The 19,149-nt window shown below is 42.1% G+C and overlaps 1 protein-coding gene across 4 annotated transcripts in view; it reads left to right on the top strand.

Annotated features, from left to right (window-relative positions):
- Positions 1-19,149, top strand: part of BCAT1 (branched chain amino acid transaminase 1) — a 59,845-nt gene that overhangs the window by 22,309 nt on the left and 18,387 nt on the right. For 2 of the 4 annotated variants that reach the window (XM_085570342.1, XM_031507952.3), the window contains 6 exons: positions 9,038-9,238; positions 10,359-10,415; positions 12,426-12,536; positions 13,397-13,516; positions 15,679-15,842; positions 17,228-17,370. In XM_085570342.1, coding sequence (XP_085426468.1) covers positions 9,038-9,238; positions 10,359-10,415; positions 12,426-12,536; positions 13,397-13,516; positions 15,679-15,842; positions 17,228-17,370 — 796 coding nt within the window. The remainder of the gene's footprint in view (positions 1-9,037; positions 9,239-10,358; positions 10,416-12,425; positions 12,537-13,396; positions 13,517-15,678; positions 15,843-17,227; positions 17,371-19,149) is intronic. The other 2 variants (XM_085570343.1, XM_021552051.4) reach the window with 1 other exon arrangement.

The raw sequence follows: 19,149 nt of genomic DNA, 5'->3' as shown, positions 1-19,149 counted from the left end.
TCCAAAAGGTTTTGAATGCCTGCATTCCATGAATCCACTTCCCTGCATGTCTGCAAGCTTATTAAAATCAGGGTAAGAAGATTTAATTGGAGCTGCTCAGGACTTGGACATGTGAGATTATCATTCTATTCTTGGCTATTCCACACAACATGTTTGTGACTGGCCAGGCTGCTTAGGTAAAATACTTCCAACTTGTTTGTCTGGAATTTAGGTTTGCAGTTCATTTCTTTGTTCAGCATGACTACTTCTTTCAGAGAAGGTTAGGTGCAAAAAATCTAATTTTTGTTTCAATTGCTTAATGTGAAACACAAATTATATTTTCCAAACCAGGAGACAGTAGTGTGTTGATTCTCTGTGCAAAGATGTGTTATTGGTGAAATGTCAGAGACCTCTCCATTCCAGTCTTGTGTCACAGGCCAGTGTGAGCCCTCAGCTTGTGTTAGACTCAGAGTTTGCCTGGGAGAAGCTTTTTCTAAAAATGGAACATTGTGTTTATGCTTCTACACAGAAATACAGTGGTTGTGAGGCAAGGAGCAGCACAGCATCAGGAATTGCATTAACCAAACTGTCAGATCTTTGAGAAGAAGCAGTTTGTGTTATTACTGAACCACATGAATTAGGTAACTAGCCATTAGTGAAGAATGGTTCTATCTCTGTTTGTTCTGGGTTTTTCTGGTTTTTTCTGTTTTAATGTTTTCTTACAAACATATGAGAGGACTTTTCTGCTATTATGGAATTGCAATCTGTGTTTCCCTAAATGGAACTGCTTCTTTCTAATCTGAATCCCAGGTGTATGTACATTGCAGACGTGCAGTTGCATGGCCAAAGAGGGTTTTTAGAGTTGACTTGCCCAAAAGTAACAGAGAGCTTACAGCAGTGTGTTTTTCACACCAGTGCAATTGGCTGCATTTAAGCCTGCTCACGTTTCCTGATCACCCCACTTAGGTGATTGGAGCAGCTGTTACCAAACAGAAGTGATTCTTGGGACCAAAATACAGCAAGTGTGTCTGGTTTATTGCAATGTTTAATAGTCTCATCAATGTCTTTGTGGTTTGAATTGCATAGAGAGAATTATACTTGAAATGCTTTAGAGAACTATTGCTATGAGAGATACTGACTGTTTTGTAGATCTGAAAAATCAAATAGCTGGAGTAGAGGAGGTAGACCTCTAAAATAAAGTAGATATGTTTCTTAAGATTTCCTCATTATCAGGTGGAAGGTTTCCTTAGGAACTGTAGGACCCCCATTCCAGCATCTTTCTTAACCTTAAAAACATGTCTTTTGAAATATGTCAGTAGAGAAGAGACTAATGAGTAATGGAGGAAAAAAGCCCCACACCTAACAATTATAAAGCCATGTAATTTTCCTGAAGCAGAAGAAAGGGATGAGACTGTAAAGATTCAAGTATTTTTGCTTGCTTTACAGTCCAGATTCCTACAAAGCTGGAAGAAAGGGTCTCGATTAACTTAAATGGTCTCTGGATCAAATCAGAGGCAAGTTATGCAGGCAGCATTTCAGCAACATTGAAAAACTCTTAAAATTTAGCTAGTGCTGTTGAAATGAATGATATGTTTTTAGGGCAAAAGACATTTTTTATGCTTTCTCTGTCATCTAGCCTGACTGTAGCTTTCCAACATCTTTCTTTCCCTTCTGTTGTATTTTGAGAGCTTTAGGATATATTTTCAGCTGTGCTGCTGTCCTGGGTGCCCTTCTCATTCCTTTAGGGAAGAAATTTATGTCAATTCCAATTACTTCTCTGTTTTTTTGTTAGAACAGGTTTACTTCCCTACTTACTGCTGCAGATCAAACATTCCTGCATCAGAAATTGGAACCTTTGTCAGATCAGGGGAAAGGTTAAAGGAGCCAGCAGTAGGTCATGCTGCCCTCCTTTTCTTACAGAGCATAGCAGAATTTCATTCTTTGGTGAGACAAATATCTGAGAAGTATCTGTTATGAATAGTTTGGGTTGGAGGCCTTGCAGAGGATGTACTGGACACAGTCCTTCCAGCTATATTTTCTACTGTTTCCATGACTGTCTCACAGCAGTTTCAGAGCCTTGACTCTCTTTTGCTTTGTCATTTGTTTTGTGGTTTATTACCCAATGTACAGCCAGCCTGATGCAATGATTCCAGGACTCAGTCCAATTACATGTGCTAACATATTCTCAGATGAAGTTTCAGGGAAGCTTTATGTTGAAAGATATCTGTTATTTTTGATATTTACTCTGGGATTACAGAAGATTTAATTTTTTTGTGATAGTAGTAGTAGTAAAAATAAGGCTTTTTTCCCTCCTCAAATCTTATTATAACATCTTGGCACACTTTCCATCCTCAAGCCTCAGGCTCTGTTGTAAATTTAAAATATTATTGATGGTAATGGGATTATAGGATAGCTTACATAAATGTTGCTTTATACTTACAAGCTGCTTATAGACTTCTAAGAATGTGTTTGACTCTCTTACTCTTGTTTGGAGTTGATAGAATTCTGTGTTTGTATTATTTCTACTGCAGACTTTATTACTGTGACCAGAGCCATACAGGGCCTGGCTCTGTACAGAAAGTGATGGTCTGTGCCCCAGGAACTGGCAGTCTTTTCCAAAGAAGATGGTGAAAAAGAAGCTGGGAAATGAATGTGGGATCTCCCAGTGGTGATGAGCAGAAGGGCTTTGTGGTGGGTGAGGGTGCTGGCAGTGTGGCGCATCCTGTGGTGCATTTTGGCTGCCCGTGGCGCTTCCTCAGCCACCATTGTTCTGCATTGGGCCAGGCTGGCAGTGGAGCTGTGGGAGAGCCACGCTGGGCTGCGTGGTGTTTGTGAGTGCTGTTCAGGGCTGGATCCTGCGTGGCTTGGGCTGGGGAGAGGCTGCTGAGCCACGGGACAGCCCCGGCGCTGGCAGGGCAGGGGCTGCTGCCCTTGGCAGTGTGAGCTGGCACGCAGCTGGGGGACTGGTGTTCTTGGTGTGAGTTTTGTGCACACTGTTGCCTTTCTGTCCCAGGGTGACAGGAAAGGTGGCTGCCTTCGGGCACTGTGGGACAGCCTGGGTGTTGCTGGCTGGAGGTGCTGGGGCTGACAAGCTCTGAATTGTCAGTGCAGTCTGCAAGAAGAGGCACAGCAGGCGTTCCCAGATGGGGCAGCAGATGAGCTTCTGCTTGTGAGAACAGAGTGACAAAGGACAGCAAGTGATGGCCTGGCATTTGTTAGTCCTTCCTCCACAAGCCCCCTCAGGGAGATGGAGCCCCCATGCAGAGCACTGGATTGCTGCCTTGGCACTTGCTCCTCCCTGGGCAGAGGCACAGTGCAGCATGGCAGCAGATCTGCATCTCCTCAAGCTGCCTGCCTGCTTGGTGACTCCCATGGTGGGGGCTGCTGGGGAGGGAGGGGAAAGTGCTGATCCCCAGCTGCTCCAGCATCAGGCAGGCCTTGCTCTTGTGTCTGCCCTGTTCCAGCTTCCCGTGAAGCTGAGGACAGGTTATGGAACAGAAGATGACCGGGGGCATCCCTAGGCTGTGATTGTGCCTGGTGTCTCCTGAGCGTACCAGCACACAGAGCATGTGGGTTGGTTTGGAATGGGATCAAGTGTAGCACCCAGGCCCCGGATGGTGTGGCTGAATGTCACCTCAGGACTATTCAGAGAAAGTCCACGTGGCAGGTAAATAAGGAGATGGGCATGATTTAGTGACCTGAAAATAAAATATAGTTTTAATAGTGAAAGCAACAAACAGCAGAGACAGCAAACAGGGTATGGGGTGCACTAAAAGGGCAAGGGTCAGGGTAGGATCAGTGAGATACCTATCTGTCTGTCTATCTGTCTCTCTGTCTGTAGGATGGGTTAGGGGTGGAGTCTGAGGACAGGGTACCAACCATAAACTGGGGTTAGGAATATTAAAATCAATGCAGCAGTTACAACGGGAGAAACAAAGAACTTTCTAGTAATCATTAACATGCAAACTCCCAGGGGGCAGTGGGGGTTAGTTTTTGCTCAACATAACTAAGGGGATTTCTCCCACAGCCTTAGAGCAAAACCTTTGTTTCTCTGAACCCCAGCAATCAAGTTAACTTTGTGTGGTGCCATGCTGTGAATTTGTGACCAGAACAGTGTTTGAACCACAGCTGAGTGCATAGTGCCAAGGCCTTTTCTGCTCCTCACCCTGGCACCAGTGAGCAGGATGCTGGGAAGGGGACACAGCCGGGACAGCTGGCCCTGCTGGGGATAGCCCACTCCCCATGTCTGTTCAGCAGCACAGCTACAAGCTCCTGCTCTTCCTGCACTGGTCAGGTATCAGGTGGCTGGTAGCGAGGCGTTGTGGTCTTTTGCATCACTTGTTTGGTTTTGTTTTGTTTTCCTTTATTCATAGAATCATCAAGGTTGGAAGATACTTGAAGATAATCGAATCCAACTGTCAATCCAGCACTATCACTGCAACCCCTAAACCATATCACCCAGATATTAAACTGTCTTAGCCCATGAAGTTTGGTCCTGTCGCCTCCTGAGTGTGTTCAATACCAAGATCCATTCAATGTCCCATGAACATTCCCGATACCCAGTGACATGAACACCTGCACAAGCTTGGTTCCCACCTCTGCCCTGTCAGGCTCTCAGCCACAACTCACAACCCCAGGCAGTGCCCCATGTGTGGGGAAGAGTGGCTGGAAAGCTGAGTGCTGAAAAAGGTGAGGGTGCCACAGCCATAAGGACTGAAAGGCAGGAAATTCTCATCCCTGGAGCCTGATCAAAACAATTCTGTAAAGGCCCAAACTCATTCTCTCCAGCTCTCCTCAGCTATGCTTTGTTACCTTTCCCCATCATAGTAATTCCTTATGCTTTTTGTAATCTGTCTCCTTCTCAGGATTTGTTCCACTGCTGTTCACAAGTGCAAGGGCAAAACAAGTTATTTGATGTTGCCTGTACTTCTGTGTTTGTTATTGCATGAGAAGGCCCTGATCTTTCCTAGGATATGCTTACAAATTCAGCATAAGAAAAAAATTATTGCGGTTGCTTGTGGTGTTGAATTAATCACCTAGACTGGAGGTCAGGGAGGTTACTTGTTTCATCAGAGGAGATTACAGTCAGTCTCACTTGGGTTCATGTTAATGTTTTCGGGATCTCTGCTGAAACTTGCCGCTGTTTTTAGGTGACCTGTGGGTTATTTTACAGCTGGGGCAGTCAGATCTCATTTTACTTAATTAAGGGATAGAAATGCCTGGCCTAGCACAGTGCTTAGAAAAATTTGGGTGTCGAATGAGTTAGACCTGGTGCAGCTTATGGTCTAGGATTTTCAGTGCAGTGTGAACAACTGCAGCCAAGGATCATTTGGGAAGGCTTTGAGAAAACTTGCTAGAAAGCATAGGACAAAATCTGCATTTGCCATCTGCACCGACCTGAGACAGCTGTCTAGGGTAAGAAAGGTAGGAATGCAGCAAGGAGAGTAACAGCTCTGGCCAGGGGTTGCTGTCGGCTCCAGATCCACTTAAAGCTATTGCACAGGTTGGGTGGAGCAAGCATTGAGGTGACAGCTCAGCCAGGCACCAGGATGGCTTGTCACAGCCTTGATTAGAATTGACACAGACCAGCGTGTCACCTTTAATTTGACCCAGCTCATAACTGAGATGATCTGTTTTGATCAAATGATGAATTTGAGTTTCATATAATTACAGTAAGTCTTCTTCACTTGGGCTGGGTAAAGCTTCGCCCTGGAAGAAACTGCATTGGAATGAACAGGCACTTTTCAGCTGAGGGGCTTCTCAAAAAGGGTCTCTTTGGGCCAGCGACCCTTTGTAGGTGTAATGTTGCCAGATAAGCCATGAAAATCAACAGTATGCAACTGGTTTCCCTTTTGCCTGCCATAGGCAGGGCAGTCTGATATTTCCTGTTCCTTACCAGAGTGTCCTGGGCAGGGATGTTGGAGGGACATCTTCTGCATCCCTTTCTGCTGTAACAAGGAGACTTTGCAGGCTTGGGACTGTGTCATTTTACTTAAGAGAATAGGTGCCAAATAACTGCATTCAGTTAGACCATGTGCTACATCCACTTCTTTTTTTAAATCTCCCTTATCCTTTTTGTTCAGCGTTTACCAGTTTTCCTTCCAGTTTAATGGTTTTATTAGGCAACAGCATCAGGAGGTGCTTGAGAGCATGTTGGATAAACAAAGCAAACAAAACACAAGCCTAGCTGAAAATTCCCCTTTGTGTTGGCAGTAGAAACACTGGAGATAAGGGAGCTAATGCCAATCCCTAATGCATCCTTACCATGCTGCTTTTGGGGCTTGGGGAATGTTGGCAAAGGAAGAAAGTAAATTGCTGTTTGTAAAGGTCTTAGGTGACAGCAGGGTAGCACTGTGATAATTTTTTGAAGAGTGATATTAACATAATAGACATTGATACTTAATAGGACCCTGGCATTTGTCACTTGGCCTTTTGTGGGTTCTTCTGAGTGTTTGATTTCCCTACTGGTGCTGCTTGAACAAGTGAAACCCAAAGGGTTTGTGAACTAGGTGAGATGTTGTGTGGGGTGTCCTACTTCTCAAGGACCCAGAAGAGGCTGAGCCCACACCGTGGGAGAGAGTACTCCAGGGATGATCCTCCAAAACCTCTTCCCAATGTGTTATCCTCCATGGATAACATGGAGGAAGAAAAAAACCCAAATGAATTGCAGCATTTGATGCTGTCTTGACATAAAAAGCATTTAGATTCTGAAAGATTTGGGTGCTGTTGCACACTGCTAATTTGCCCTGCTTGGTAAAAAAATGGAGAAAAAGACATCATGGGTAAAGGAATAGAGTCCTAAGAAAGGATATTAAGAAAATAATGACCGAAAAAGTGGATCTCAAGAGAGCTTAACAGGGTTATAAGAGTGAGAAAAATTGTCTTTTTTGCCCTGTTGAGTGATTGTTGCCCTACTGGTCTGTGCAGTTTAGCCTGTCTCTAAGGGCTTAGCCAGGCTGTTCCTACTGTTCTTTGAAGGAATTGTTATGGGTCAAGTGCTGTACCTGGCACTGTTGAGTCAGGTGTTGGCACAGTGTCTGAAGGAAAGCTGGTTTGCCCAAATTCTGAGGGAGGTGCGAAAGAGCAAATGGGATCCCTGGTCAGATTGTGCAGTTCCAGGAAGCTCTGTGGTCTGGGAATTGTCTGCTTCTTTTCTGGATAAGGGACAGTGTTTCCTACCTGTCCAGGCTTTCTGCCTTCAAGGGACCCAAACTGAAGTGGAATGGGTGTGTTTCTTCACTTGTTCAGCTTGCTGCCCCCTCTACACTGCTTGTGGATTTATGAGAAGAGGTTAAAACTCTTCCCAATCTTTAAATAAAAGCTATTGTTAACCCCAGCAAACTTATCAAACTGTTTTGAAGTCATGCCTTTCAAGTAGTTGTGCTACCATCACTGGGGAGGCAGCAAAGGGAGTCATAAAAGCAGAAATCAGCACACTGATAGGAGTTCTAAGAGGCTTCATATGATAATGTGTTTTTTATTCTGATCCACTTCTCTGTGATACCTTTTTTCCCTAAAGCTTGATAAGAGTGCTAAGAGGTTGCCAGGTAAAATTAGTTTAAGAACATCATTAGGTGGTGCTTCTCCCGTTAGAGCATTCACTGTCAGAAAAATAAAGGGAAGAGTTAAGAAGAGTAATTGTTGTTTCATCAGATTATGTATTAATTTAATCAGACTAATGCACTGTAATATCTAGACAAGCCTTATAATTGGAGATAGTTGAAACAAGCTTTTAGCTTATTCATGTGCTCCTGCTCTAAGTTAATTTCGCATCTAATCCATTAAGCAAAAAATAAAACAAAACAAAAAACACAACCAAACCTAAACCAAAACAACTAATCAATAAGAAACAGGTCTTTGTTCATCAAAGACATCCTGAAAATTAGGTTACTTTCCTAACAGAGATGGTGGTACACTTTTTCAAAACCTTGGGACTGATGTTGTCTCATTATGAAAAACCCATGTAAGCGGTGAGAAGTCAAGACACTGAGATCTCCTGCAGTAGCACTTTTTTAGATCAAACAATAATTTTGCAAATTATTTGATTGGTATTCTGGACTACCTCTGTTCCAGTCTATTCCATATGCACTCAAGGCAGAGGAGCAGGATTTCAGCTGGGGGTCTGCAGTAAGGGCCAGTGCTTTCTGAGTTACGTTAGGAAGGAGAATGGAGCTTTGAATATGATTCTTTGAACTCTCCCTTGCCTCTGAGCAGCACAGTTTAAATGCTCAGAAGGAAGCCTAGGAAGAGAAAGGAGAGGGTGAATCAAGGCTCTGCCTGCTTTGTAGCCCTCTCTGGTTGTTCAGCCCCTGCCTGTGAATGAAAAGGGAGTGACTGCCAGAGATCTGCATTCCTTATTTCCCTGCTGTTCTTTAGGATGATTCACACCATAGGAGCTATCATGAAGAAAATTAACTCTATCCCAGCCAAAACCAGTACAAAACCCTGTGGCACGTGTTTGCAGCTAGTTGTGGCTTATAAGAGTCTCCTCAGTCCTTGGTGTAGGGAAGCATTTAGCCTTCTTTGATAACAGGATCTTCCTAGGATAATAAGTATTTGAATGAGCAAGTTATTGTGGCATAAGTAACCTGCTGACTGCTGGCTCTGATCTCTCACATTGGTTTATATATTAAAGGAAATTCAGTGTAACATCTGTCTAGTTGTGATGGTGATTAATTGCTGATGATCAGCTGATATTCCGAGGAACAGCAATTGGGTGTCTCTGGAACTTGTACAGGAGTGTTAACCTAAGTGTCCAAGAGATTTCATGTGCTAATTTTCTGGTTTTGTACTTTGTACTGTTTCTTTAACTTAATTCTTAAACAGAATTTCAAAACATACTAATTCTTGTATAATAGCACTGTGTATATGTTTGTGTGCACTCTATGAATATTTTGCCAACTACTTAGTGATTAGTTGCCTTTAACCATCATGTCATTAAATATTCCTACAGAGAAAATATTAAGGCTTGTCCTTGTTCACTGATGCAGAATAATCTTAAATCAGTCTGACTTCATTATTTTGATACACTTCCATTTTTGTCTCTGTGTTCCTTCAGGCTTCTGACTTGATTATCACCCCAGCTACGACGTTCAAGGAAAAACCAGACCCCACTGGTTTGGTGTTTGGAACTGTGTTCACTGATAATATGCTGACAATTGAATGGTCCTTGGCTTCAGGATGGGAGAAACCCTATATTAAGCCACTAGAGAACCTCTCATTACATCCAGCCTCCTCGGCCCTGCATTATGCTATTGAAGTGAGTAGTAAATTGATTTGGAAACCACCATTTTGTTTTATTTGCTCTGGAAGCCACAGCTTTGTAATACAAGGAGTTTTGATGCCTTCAGTTCATTAGTATTGAGTTACATTTTGTTTTGTTAACTGGTGTTCTTCCAGAATAATTGCATTATTTACAACAGGGTTGTGTATAACACAGAAGCAGCTGTGGCCTGGGGATGCCAGCACATTTAAAGTCCTAGCCTAGGGAAGGTGAGCTCTTTCTTGAGTGGTGATAAATTTATTTTAAAAACCATTCTTGTTCACTGACAGTGGGTTGGTCCAGTTACTGTTTCTGATGCGTGTAAGACCGTGGGCTTCTCAGAGTAGCTTTAATTTGGGGCTGAACATGTACTTTGTAAAAGTTAGTTGAAGCTGGTTAAAAGGTTGGTAGCTTGCATTGGAGAACCAGTCCCTTGAGCTCAGAGCTAGTGTGTTTAAGGAGAGAACAGACAGTGAGGAACCTTGGGAAGTGGTATGTTAAGTCGGAAACCAGCGTGGTTAAAGTTTCTGTGCTTAGCTGATGGCTGCCTACAGCTGCCTTTGGTGCCTGCAGAGCAGCTTGGGCTGCACACCTGCTACTCACAGCTACTCACACCCGTGTGGGAAGCCCAGCAGGGCACAGAACCTGAAATGGAAGCCCACTTCTGGCTAGGTGGGAGTGTTTCCACTGAACTGTGTGGAGTTGCTTGTGCTGCTTTTATTAATTCTTGTATTTTTCCTTTTTTCCTTTTTAATTTTTTTTTTTTTTTTTTTGTATTTTAACCACTCTTATAAGGGAAGCTTTCCCTGCTGGTTGTCCCTGAGCTCCTGCCTTCACCGTTTTTATTTTGTCTGATTCTTTCCTCATCTAGTCACCAAGCCTTCAGAGGTCCTGTGTAAATTACAGCAGGCCCCTGTGGCTTAGGCTGCAGCTCTTGATCTGCCCAGGAAGTAAGAAACCACGCTGGAGTCCCAAATCTGTATTTCACTCTTATTAGCATATTGCTTTAATGCTTGGCCTCTGGCCTGGTCTGAAATCATTGCTAATATGAATATGCTCTTATTTTTTTTCCATTTTTTTTTATTCTTTTGCCCTTATTGCATCACGTTTCCTCTAGCCAAGAGGACAGACAGAGGAGAATCTGGTGTCATTGCTGTGGCTCAATGAATACACAGTGGGTATAATGAAAGTGATGAGTTTGGCATTCCCTTCCCTTTCTCCTTGCCCTTCATGATGCAGTGTGGTAATCTGGATCTGCTGAACCCCAGATCCAGCTCCTGTGATGTACAGATGTCAGATAATACTGTTCTCACACCACTGTAGCAACCAACCATCAAGCAACCACAGCAGTTGCTTTCATTAAAGCTGAACATTTCTGGAACACATCACGGTCTCCCTTTTTTAATGAATGAAAGGTTTTACTGAGCTCTGGAAGATTAAAAGCGTTTCTTTTTGGAGAAAAAGATTTAACATTTTGAGAAGGCTTTGTGTTTCAGTAATGATGTGATTCTTACTTCTGTTAAACCATTGATCAACTCTTAGTAGTGACATTCCTCCCTTTTCCCTCTCATTAAAAGTTCTGTGAATGTGTTTGGGAGAAGGGTGGGGGTGGGGGAAAGTGTGTTCTGTGATAAGAAAGCAACATTCCAGCCATGTGCTATCAGTTAGTGACTAGCCCAGTAAAAATCGTATCAAAATATCAGCCAGATGACCAGCTATGCTATCCTTTATTAAAGACCTTTTTTTTTCCCTCATGGTTACCGTGTCTACCCTAAGAACAACTTATTTTTCAAAATTGTGCCAAGTTTTTAATAAGGTTAGCATTGCCATAGGACTAAGACAAGTCTTGAGGGCAAAAAGTTCTGGATTCTAATTCTGGTTCTGCCACATAATTGGCACACAGCCTGAGGAAAATTGCTGGGATTCTGCAACCCAGTTACAACCCAATTAAAATTTGTCATGTGGAAGGACCTAGCTCTGCCATGGAACTGCACACAAGTTTTCTAAAGATTGCATTTCACTGATCCTTATGGAAAAATATAGAATTTGATAACAGTGAAACCTGAAATACTCTGTTAAAATTACTTGTGCACAAATACAGGATTATTTTTTCCAAATAAAAAAGCTGCATATCTAGACTTCCAACCACATAGGATGCAGTTCAGCCACTTTTTGTGGAACAGTCAGAGGAGGAGAAGCCTGAGGAGGCTGACAGCAGTGATGCAGTTAAATTCATAGAATTTAGAAATTTAATGAACAAAGAAATGCTTTGGAAAATAAAATTCTAAGAATATGACCTGTTGTCTATAAGCATAAGTGAGCCATTAATGCTTAATCTAAATTAGATATGTGTATAAATATATATTAACGTAAGCTTATATAATACATGTGTTTTCTGTCTATAAGTATAACTAGAAATCACCAGTCTGTAACTGAAAATAACTGGATATTTGGTGGGTGTGTTTTTTTGAAGTGGTTAAGAGATGATGGGAGGGCATTGATAGGATAAAGGTTTCTGATTGTCAGCATCAGCTATCTGGATCCTGCAGTTTGATGGGATAACTTCTGTTTAAATTTCCTGTGAAGTATATAGAGAAAATATTTTCATGCATTTTATCTTTAGAGTAAGGCTGCATCTCTCTCATGCAGGCTAAATCCCATTCCACAGCATAGGGGCATAAGTGGGAAGTAACTGGCCAGCTCCTGCTACAACTAGAATAAGAAGTTTACAAGAATTCTCTCTGTTGCCTTACTCTATACTTCCTAACAAAGGTGTGTTTTGGACAGAGCTCTAAAAATAATTAACATATATATAATACAATTCTGTAGATCCCTTATGGAAGTGAAAATGCTGTTTCGACTCAGGATGTGAGGGAATTGTTAAGGGAATCATTAAGCCAAACACATGCTACAAATTTTAATTGCTGTAACCAAATTATGAAAAAAAAAAAGAGAGATTACAATAAGGAATTCTGAAGTTGGTATTACAAAGATGACCTGCCTGTACTTCAGCTAAATCTTTCCCACTGGAGTGTATTGCCAGGATTCACTAGTTAGCATTTTCGTGTTTGAGTGCAGCGAGCAGGAAGGTGAAGCTTTTCTTTCCAAAATTTGCACGGATGATCGCGGGGTGACATGTCTCACTTATTCCTCGGTCTCTCTCCCTCCTTCTCTGGCTTGGCAGCTGTTTGAAGGGATGAAGGCGTACCGAGGAGTGGATGGCAAAATCCGCCTCTTCCGCCCGGCCCTCAACATGGACAGGATGGCTCGATCAGCACGCAGAACGACTCTGCCAGTACGTACCCAGAGCAGCTCCTGCTCCTTGAAACAGGCTCCTCAGAGCAGGACTTCATTGTCAGAGTGCAGGTCTCTATGGCTTTTCAGCAGTAGCATTTTTCAGACACTCTTAAGTCTTTGGTAGCACGGTAAAACTTTTGTTAACAGATCTTATTCATTGAAGGAAACCATTTAAGTGCTTGTTTTAAAATCAGAATGGTGAGTATTTTGCTTTCATTGCTGTCTCTCTGCTGCCTCAGAGTGTTTCTGAGGGATGGATGCTATTCTGCAGACAGCTGTCTGATTTGCTCTTGTGCTGATGTTCTCCCTTTTCTTCTTTGCACTTCAGTTAAGTTGTTCAGCCTCCTGAGTGCCTTTGGTTTTGGTCATGCCAGTAACTTAACACCACTTTTAGCAATTGTATCTTGGCTGGTCAACTTCTTCCTAGGCTTATTAGCTTGGTTGCTGTAAGAACTTGGGAACTTTGGGAGACTTGCTGGCCCCTTGGAGTTGTAAACCAGAGTGCTCTTCTGTAGCAGAGGTGATGCTGTAGCTGGCAGCATGCCTGCAGATTTGGCTGCGCAGGGAGTTCTCCACATGCTTTGGAGGCAAGAGGGGTCAGAAGCTCCTTTTTACCATCTCAGGAGGATACTTTGGAGCAAAGGAGGTCACTCGGGTTACTGCACAAAAAGGCACAGTAGCTAAGACCATGGGATATTAAATATGAGGAATGAACCCAAGGGAGATGTGAACCTCTACAGTGTGTCACTGTTGCAGATCCTGAGGAAGTGTTCCCTGAAGCATGTGGATCTGTAAAGACCACAAAATGTTCCAGCTTTATTTATCCATGTACTTTTTTCCCTTTCCGTTCCTTGCCAGTCTTTTGACCAGAACGAGCTGTTGGAGTGCATCCGTAAGCTTGTGGAAGTGGAGCAAGAATGGGTCCCATACTCAACCTCTGCCAGCCTTTATATCCGTCCTACCCTTGTTGGAACTGAGGTGTGCAATATTTTTTTTCCCCTCTCTCTCTTTTTTTTTTTTTTTTTTTTTTAATTGGTGAGTTTTTTTCCTTGTTTTGTTTTATTTATTTAGGTGCAGGCAAAGTCCTCCATCCATACAGGGAGCTATTAAGCAGTCAGTAGGTGACAGGATGAAGTTTGGGGGCAGATTGGTTTTATGGTTTTATTTCTGAGTCCACAGCATGAATTTAAGGTTGACCACACTGCCACTCAGTGGGCGCACTGGTTCAGAGCACGGAAAATAAAACAGTTTCCTCCCACTACTCAGAGTGGGAACGGAGCAATATTTGTTAATTGAGGTTGTGCTGAAGGGATAGTTGTACCTGACGTGGTAATATTAAAATCCTAATAATTCGGAGAGAACATGATGGAGTGTTGCTCTGATTTTTAAAAGTCCACACTGGTCAAACCAACAGTCCATCAATTCTCTCCTCCCACAAAGAAGAATGCAAAATAATCATTATTTACATGAACATTGTGTGAGAACTCTAGTAGAAATATGTAAACATCAGAAGGCACAGGAAACTTTTAAAAGAACTTTAAAACTTTCAAAATAACTATAAAAGAAAACACTTTTAAAAATCAGGGCAACAATGGAGTACAACTTCCTGTATACGTTTTGTAATTTCAAGTCATGCCTGTTAGTGAGGAGTTTTTGGAAGGTTTTACCGTGTAAATTAAGATGTCTCAGAAGAGACACATACAGACCTAAGGACTAGTCCCTCTGTCAATTATTCTTGAAAACTGACCTTCTAAGGGGCTCCTTAGCAAATAGGTATTAATGTGTCCTCTCCGAGTTTCATGTGTGAGTCAATTCTATAGTGGTGATAAAGGGAATTAGAAACAGAGAGTTTATTTTATTAAATCCTTCAAGGTTCTTTTTTTTCAGCAGTAGTAAGAAGGAAACATACAAAGGTAGAGCATAGCACAAGGAAGCTAAAGAATGTAGTTTCTAAACTAGGTAAGCTAAGCTCGTGCAGTATCCCTATCTGTAAGTAGTTACCATATGTGAGCATTTTACATTTCACATAGGTTCTAGGACTCCATTAATTTAATACTTTTAAACTAGTTGCAGATTTTCAGATTAAAGAATCTCCACTCAGTGACTATAAGCTACTGATATTAAAATTGGAGTGTTTACCTCTGTTTTTATTTTTGGAAGTTCTTTTGCTCTGAGCTTTGTTTCAGGATAGCAAACACTTGTGGCCTTTCCACTTTCACATGTTGTTTCCAGGTTGCATGTCCTACTAGTCTTTTGTGAATCACCCCAATCAGAAACCCAATCTTTTGAATGATCGGATCAGCAAAAATATCAAGATCTCAGTTAATCCTGTTAGAAGTCGTTCTGAAGCAGCAAAGTAGACAGAAATCAAAGGAGCCTTTTCAGCACCTGAAGAACTCTGGCCAGCACCAGACTTCTTACCTCCACCTTCAAGTATTGATGGTGATGATTTGGAGTGTGAGAAGCCCTCTCTCAGAGAGGAGGGGGAGAAAAAACTCTTACATTGTTGGTTATTTCCTGTACTGTTGTGTGAGCTATTTTTAGCAGGCAAATAGTTTAGCTGTCACACAGGCATTCAGAGAGCCAGCACTCAGCTCTAACGATGCCAGTTCTAAGTGGCACTGGACAGTTCTTCTCACTTAATGCAGCTGACAATTGTTTCTCCACTGTTGTTACTGCTAGGAGGGTCTTGCCACTCCTTCCCCCAGAAGGCTTTGTGGGCTTCTGGTATGATTAATTCATATTATTATATTAATATATTATATTTTATTATATTGTATTATATTATATTGTATTCTATTGTATTCTTTCAATATAACTGTATAGCAGTTTGTTAAGCTAATCTTTGAATTCTTGAATTCAAACTTGAAACTATTTGAGAGTACTAGAATAACATATAGATAAACAGAATGGCTTTAAGTGAATGGTGAGAATATAATATTAGGGTTGTTGTGTTGCTTGGATCGGGGGGGAAGTTATATAAATATTCTTTATTCATGGCAGCACTTTCCACTGTCGTGGTAATAGCACTCTCATGCTGCAGTTTCACTGAAAGCAGTGTTTCAAAACCTGATGGTGCAGCCCCTGGTGTTTAAAGGACACCAGTAACTTTTGATTTGTTTACATTTCTTCATTTTCAGCCTTCCCTTGGAGTGAAGAAGCCGACTAAAGCCCTACTGTATGTCATTCTGAGCCCTGTGGGCCCTTACTTTGCAAGTGGAAGCTTTAATCCAATATCCTTATGGGCAGATCCAAAATACGTAAGAGCGTGGAAAGGGGGAACAGGAGACTGCAAAGTGGGAGGGTAAGAAAACATCATCCTGCATTTTCAACACAGCTCACGAAGCAGATTTGGTGTTTAGTGAAGTATCTAATCCAGCAGAAATAGAGACATTAAATGCAGTAGTTAAATAAATAACGTACTACAACAAAGAGTTCAAAATTTTACTTTGCTGATATTATTTATGCAACTCAGTTGCATGTTTTTGTTTGAATATTACAGCCAGTTGATTTTTTTACAGCATCTCAAGCTGAAAAACTGCACCTGGAATGTGTCCATGTGATACTTGGTCTCTTGCCCCTGTAGCAGTTGACACAGAAGTCACCACTTTGTGCTGCATCATCAGTGCAGCAGCCTGCTGCCAGCAGAGCAGGGAGCAGTTCTGGCTGCTGACCTCCTTCCTTGGACTGTCCTACCGAGGAGTTTCTTTGCTAGGCAGGAGTCAGTGGCTGTCAAGTGCTGCTCAGCTGAGCTGGTAGAGTAATCAGAGGGCAGGAAAGTAGCTTGCCTTAGTTCAAGCTGATCTTCTGAACCTCTGCTCTTTGTTTATGAGAATTTGCTTGCTGCTAGAAAGATATTGTTTCCCATTTCCACATACATCAGCTGTGAAAAAGAGTAGTCTGGAGTCATTACTGACTTCATTTGTGCCCAGAGGTAAAAACTTGGCTTCAGTGGGGTCAGCATTTTGGAGCTGCTGACTTTGTGTCTGGAAGGTTGTTGAAGATCAGACGCAAAAAGGTGGTTTTTTTGCCCCTCAAAGCAGTAGGCATTATTCAGTCAGGTTCACTCTGTAGACAGCATTTTAGAAAAAATTGCTCCTAGAGGATATGGAATGAATCTAGACATGATTGCATTTCCTGAATATGCTAGTTCTCTTAATATCTTTTATTAAGGAAAAAAACCCTCACCTTTGGTGTTATTTGTGCTCCAAGAGTTCCATCTAACATATATCCCCCATCTGACATGAGATAGATGAATTTAATAAAAAAACAACCAAAAAAACCCAAGAAAACCACCAAAAATCCCCTCAACCTGGAGGGGAATTGTTGCTCTCTCTCCAGGATGCCAACTGCTAAATAAAGGTAAATGCTTTTTGAGGGTTTTTACTTGCAATAATTAGAATGTCCAGAATATGGAACAAGAGTTATGTTTGATACAGTTTGGATGGATATGTTTGAGTTTTTGGTGCTATTCAGTCCTTTAAAGTTTTTGGATTGCAGGTACAAACAATCTAGTAAAATACTGGTGGGGTACTTCCACTGAAAATATCCCAGGACCAAGCAGTGACTATTGCAGAGCACTTGCTCATAAGGTAGATGTGCACAAAATCTTGTTTAAATTGAGAAGATGCCCAACCAGGTACTCATAACTCTCTGGTGTTGTTTTTGTTTTTGTTTTTTTTCCTGAAGGAATTACGGTTCTGCTATTTATGCCCAGCAAGAAGCCCTGGAGTTTGGCTGCCAGCAGGTTCTGTGGCTCTATGGAGAAGATCACCAAATAACTGAAGTTGGAACAATGAATCTTTTTCTCTACTGGATAAATGAAGATGGAGGTATGGTAACATAAAGTGTGAAACCTGTAACAGGACAGATGATTGGGACTGTAACCCAACAAAATGATTGTTAGAATGCAGATCATAATCTTTTTAATGAAGATGGTTTAAAAGGAAATGCCTGTTCTGAAAATCACTGGGTGACTGTTAGTTGTGAGACAGGAGATTCTGGAGCAGCTGTGAGTGCTGCCTGCTGATGACAGACTAAACTGCTGGGCTGGTCCACACGCTCAGAAGGGCAGAGTTCAGCTGTGCACAAGGTCACTTGCCAGCTTTGGTGTCAGCAGGATGTTTGGTCTCCAGGGAGGTGTTGGCTCAGAAGCAGTGCAGATGTGCTAAAAGGCAGCTTAGGGCTGTGCAACCCTTCAGACTCTGTAGCTTTGAGTAAGAGTGGCTCCCATCATCACTTGCTGGCCAGTCAAATATTCCTGAACCATATCCAGAAGTATTTCAGCAGCCAATCCAAAACTGTTTTCTTTGAAGAACTTGAAGCTCTGTTCAGTGGTAGCAGTGAGAGAAACATTTCAGTGAGTGTCAGGTATCACTAATGCTCCAAAGATGCTTTCAAGATGTATCATCATTCTTGAACCTATTTTTACCTTTTTCTACCCACAATCATCTCTGAGCAAGGTACATGCTGATTAAACTATTAAAACTAACTATTAACCATTAAAACCAGCCAACATCTCAAAACCACCCATTGGGTATGCAAGTATTCAATGCTTGTGATAGCTGCACCTGATAACTGGTTTGGAAGACTACTGGCAAGGGAATAAAAGACTTTTCTTCCCTTTTTTTTTTTTTTTTCCCAAGAAGAAAGAAGACTTTCTTCTTGAATAAAAGTGATGTTCTCTCCGAGAAAATGAAGTGTTACTGAACTCTTGCAAGGCAGCAGGTGTGGGGGTCAGCATGATTTCATTCTAGTGCCATGAGTACCTTTGGAAACTGTCAGCTTTCTGCAGAAAACAGGCAGCATTTGTGGGGATAACAGCATGCCTTGTATAATGTAGTGTGATTGGGATCCAGCTACCTGACTCCCATCTCCAGTTCTTGTTCTTCTGTAAAATCTTTACCACACTTGTAAGAAGAGTGATAATGCTCCCTCAGTGCTGAATAAGTCTGTGAAGCTTTATGAATGAAGTGATAAATATTAGACATTTATTTGTCAGTGTATATAGATGGCCAAATTTATGCCTTGTGGAACTTAGCTGGAAAAACATGAAAATAGATTTTGGATTGTTCTGCCCAGGGAAGGACACCGAAGCGGGGACGTAATTAGAATTCAATGTTCTCATTGTACTTAAACCAGGAATATGCTGGAATGACGCGGTGCAGCTGCAGCCCCGTGCTGTTCCAAAGACCTGCCAATCACGGTGCCACCAGTGCAGTGCTCAATGGTGCTATTGTGAGGTGCTTGTAACAAACAACTTGTAATTCTTGCCACCCAAGAGGGCTGTCTGCTGGCAAACCTGTCATTTCACAGGACATGGGCATTATCCTTGTGGAGCACTTTGCTGTCTTCCAGGGTGCTGAGGAACTCTTAATCTGTGGGATCTTTGGCTGAGAATCACCCATGCTGCCAACGTGTGTCATCACATACCTGCCTGTGGCTTTGCATGAGGATTTAGAATTTGTCATTGTGTTCTGTCACTTCACAAAGGACACTCATTCAGACTGGGGTTTGGTTTTGTTATGCAAAAGCTGCAGCTGAGAGGGATCAAAAAAAGTGAGGCAGAAATATCGGATCATCATCAAAAGAGAATATCCATCTTTGTGTGT

This window comes from Lonchura striata, chromosome 1A (genome assembly GCF_050655825.1).
Source record: "Lonchura striata isolate lonStrDom1 chromosome 1A, ASM5065582v1, whole genome shotgun sequence".
Lineage (NCBI taxonomy): Eukaryota > Metazoa > Chordata > Aves > Passeriformes > Estrildidae > Lonchura > Lonchura striata.
The sequence above is the reverse complement of the archived record's forward strand: the minus strand, read 5'-3'. Positions and strand labels throughout refer to the sequence as shown.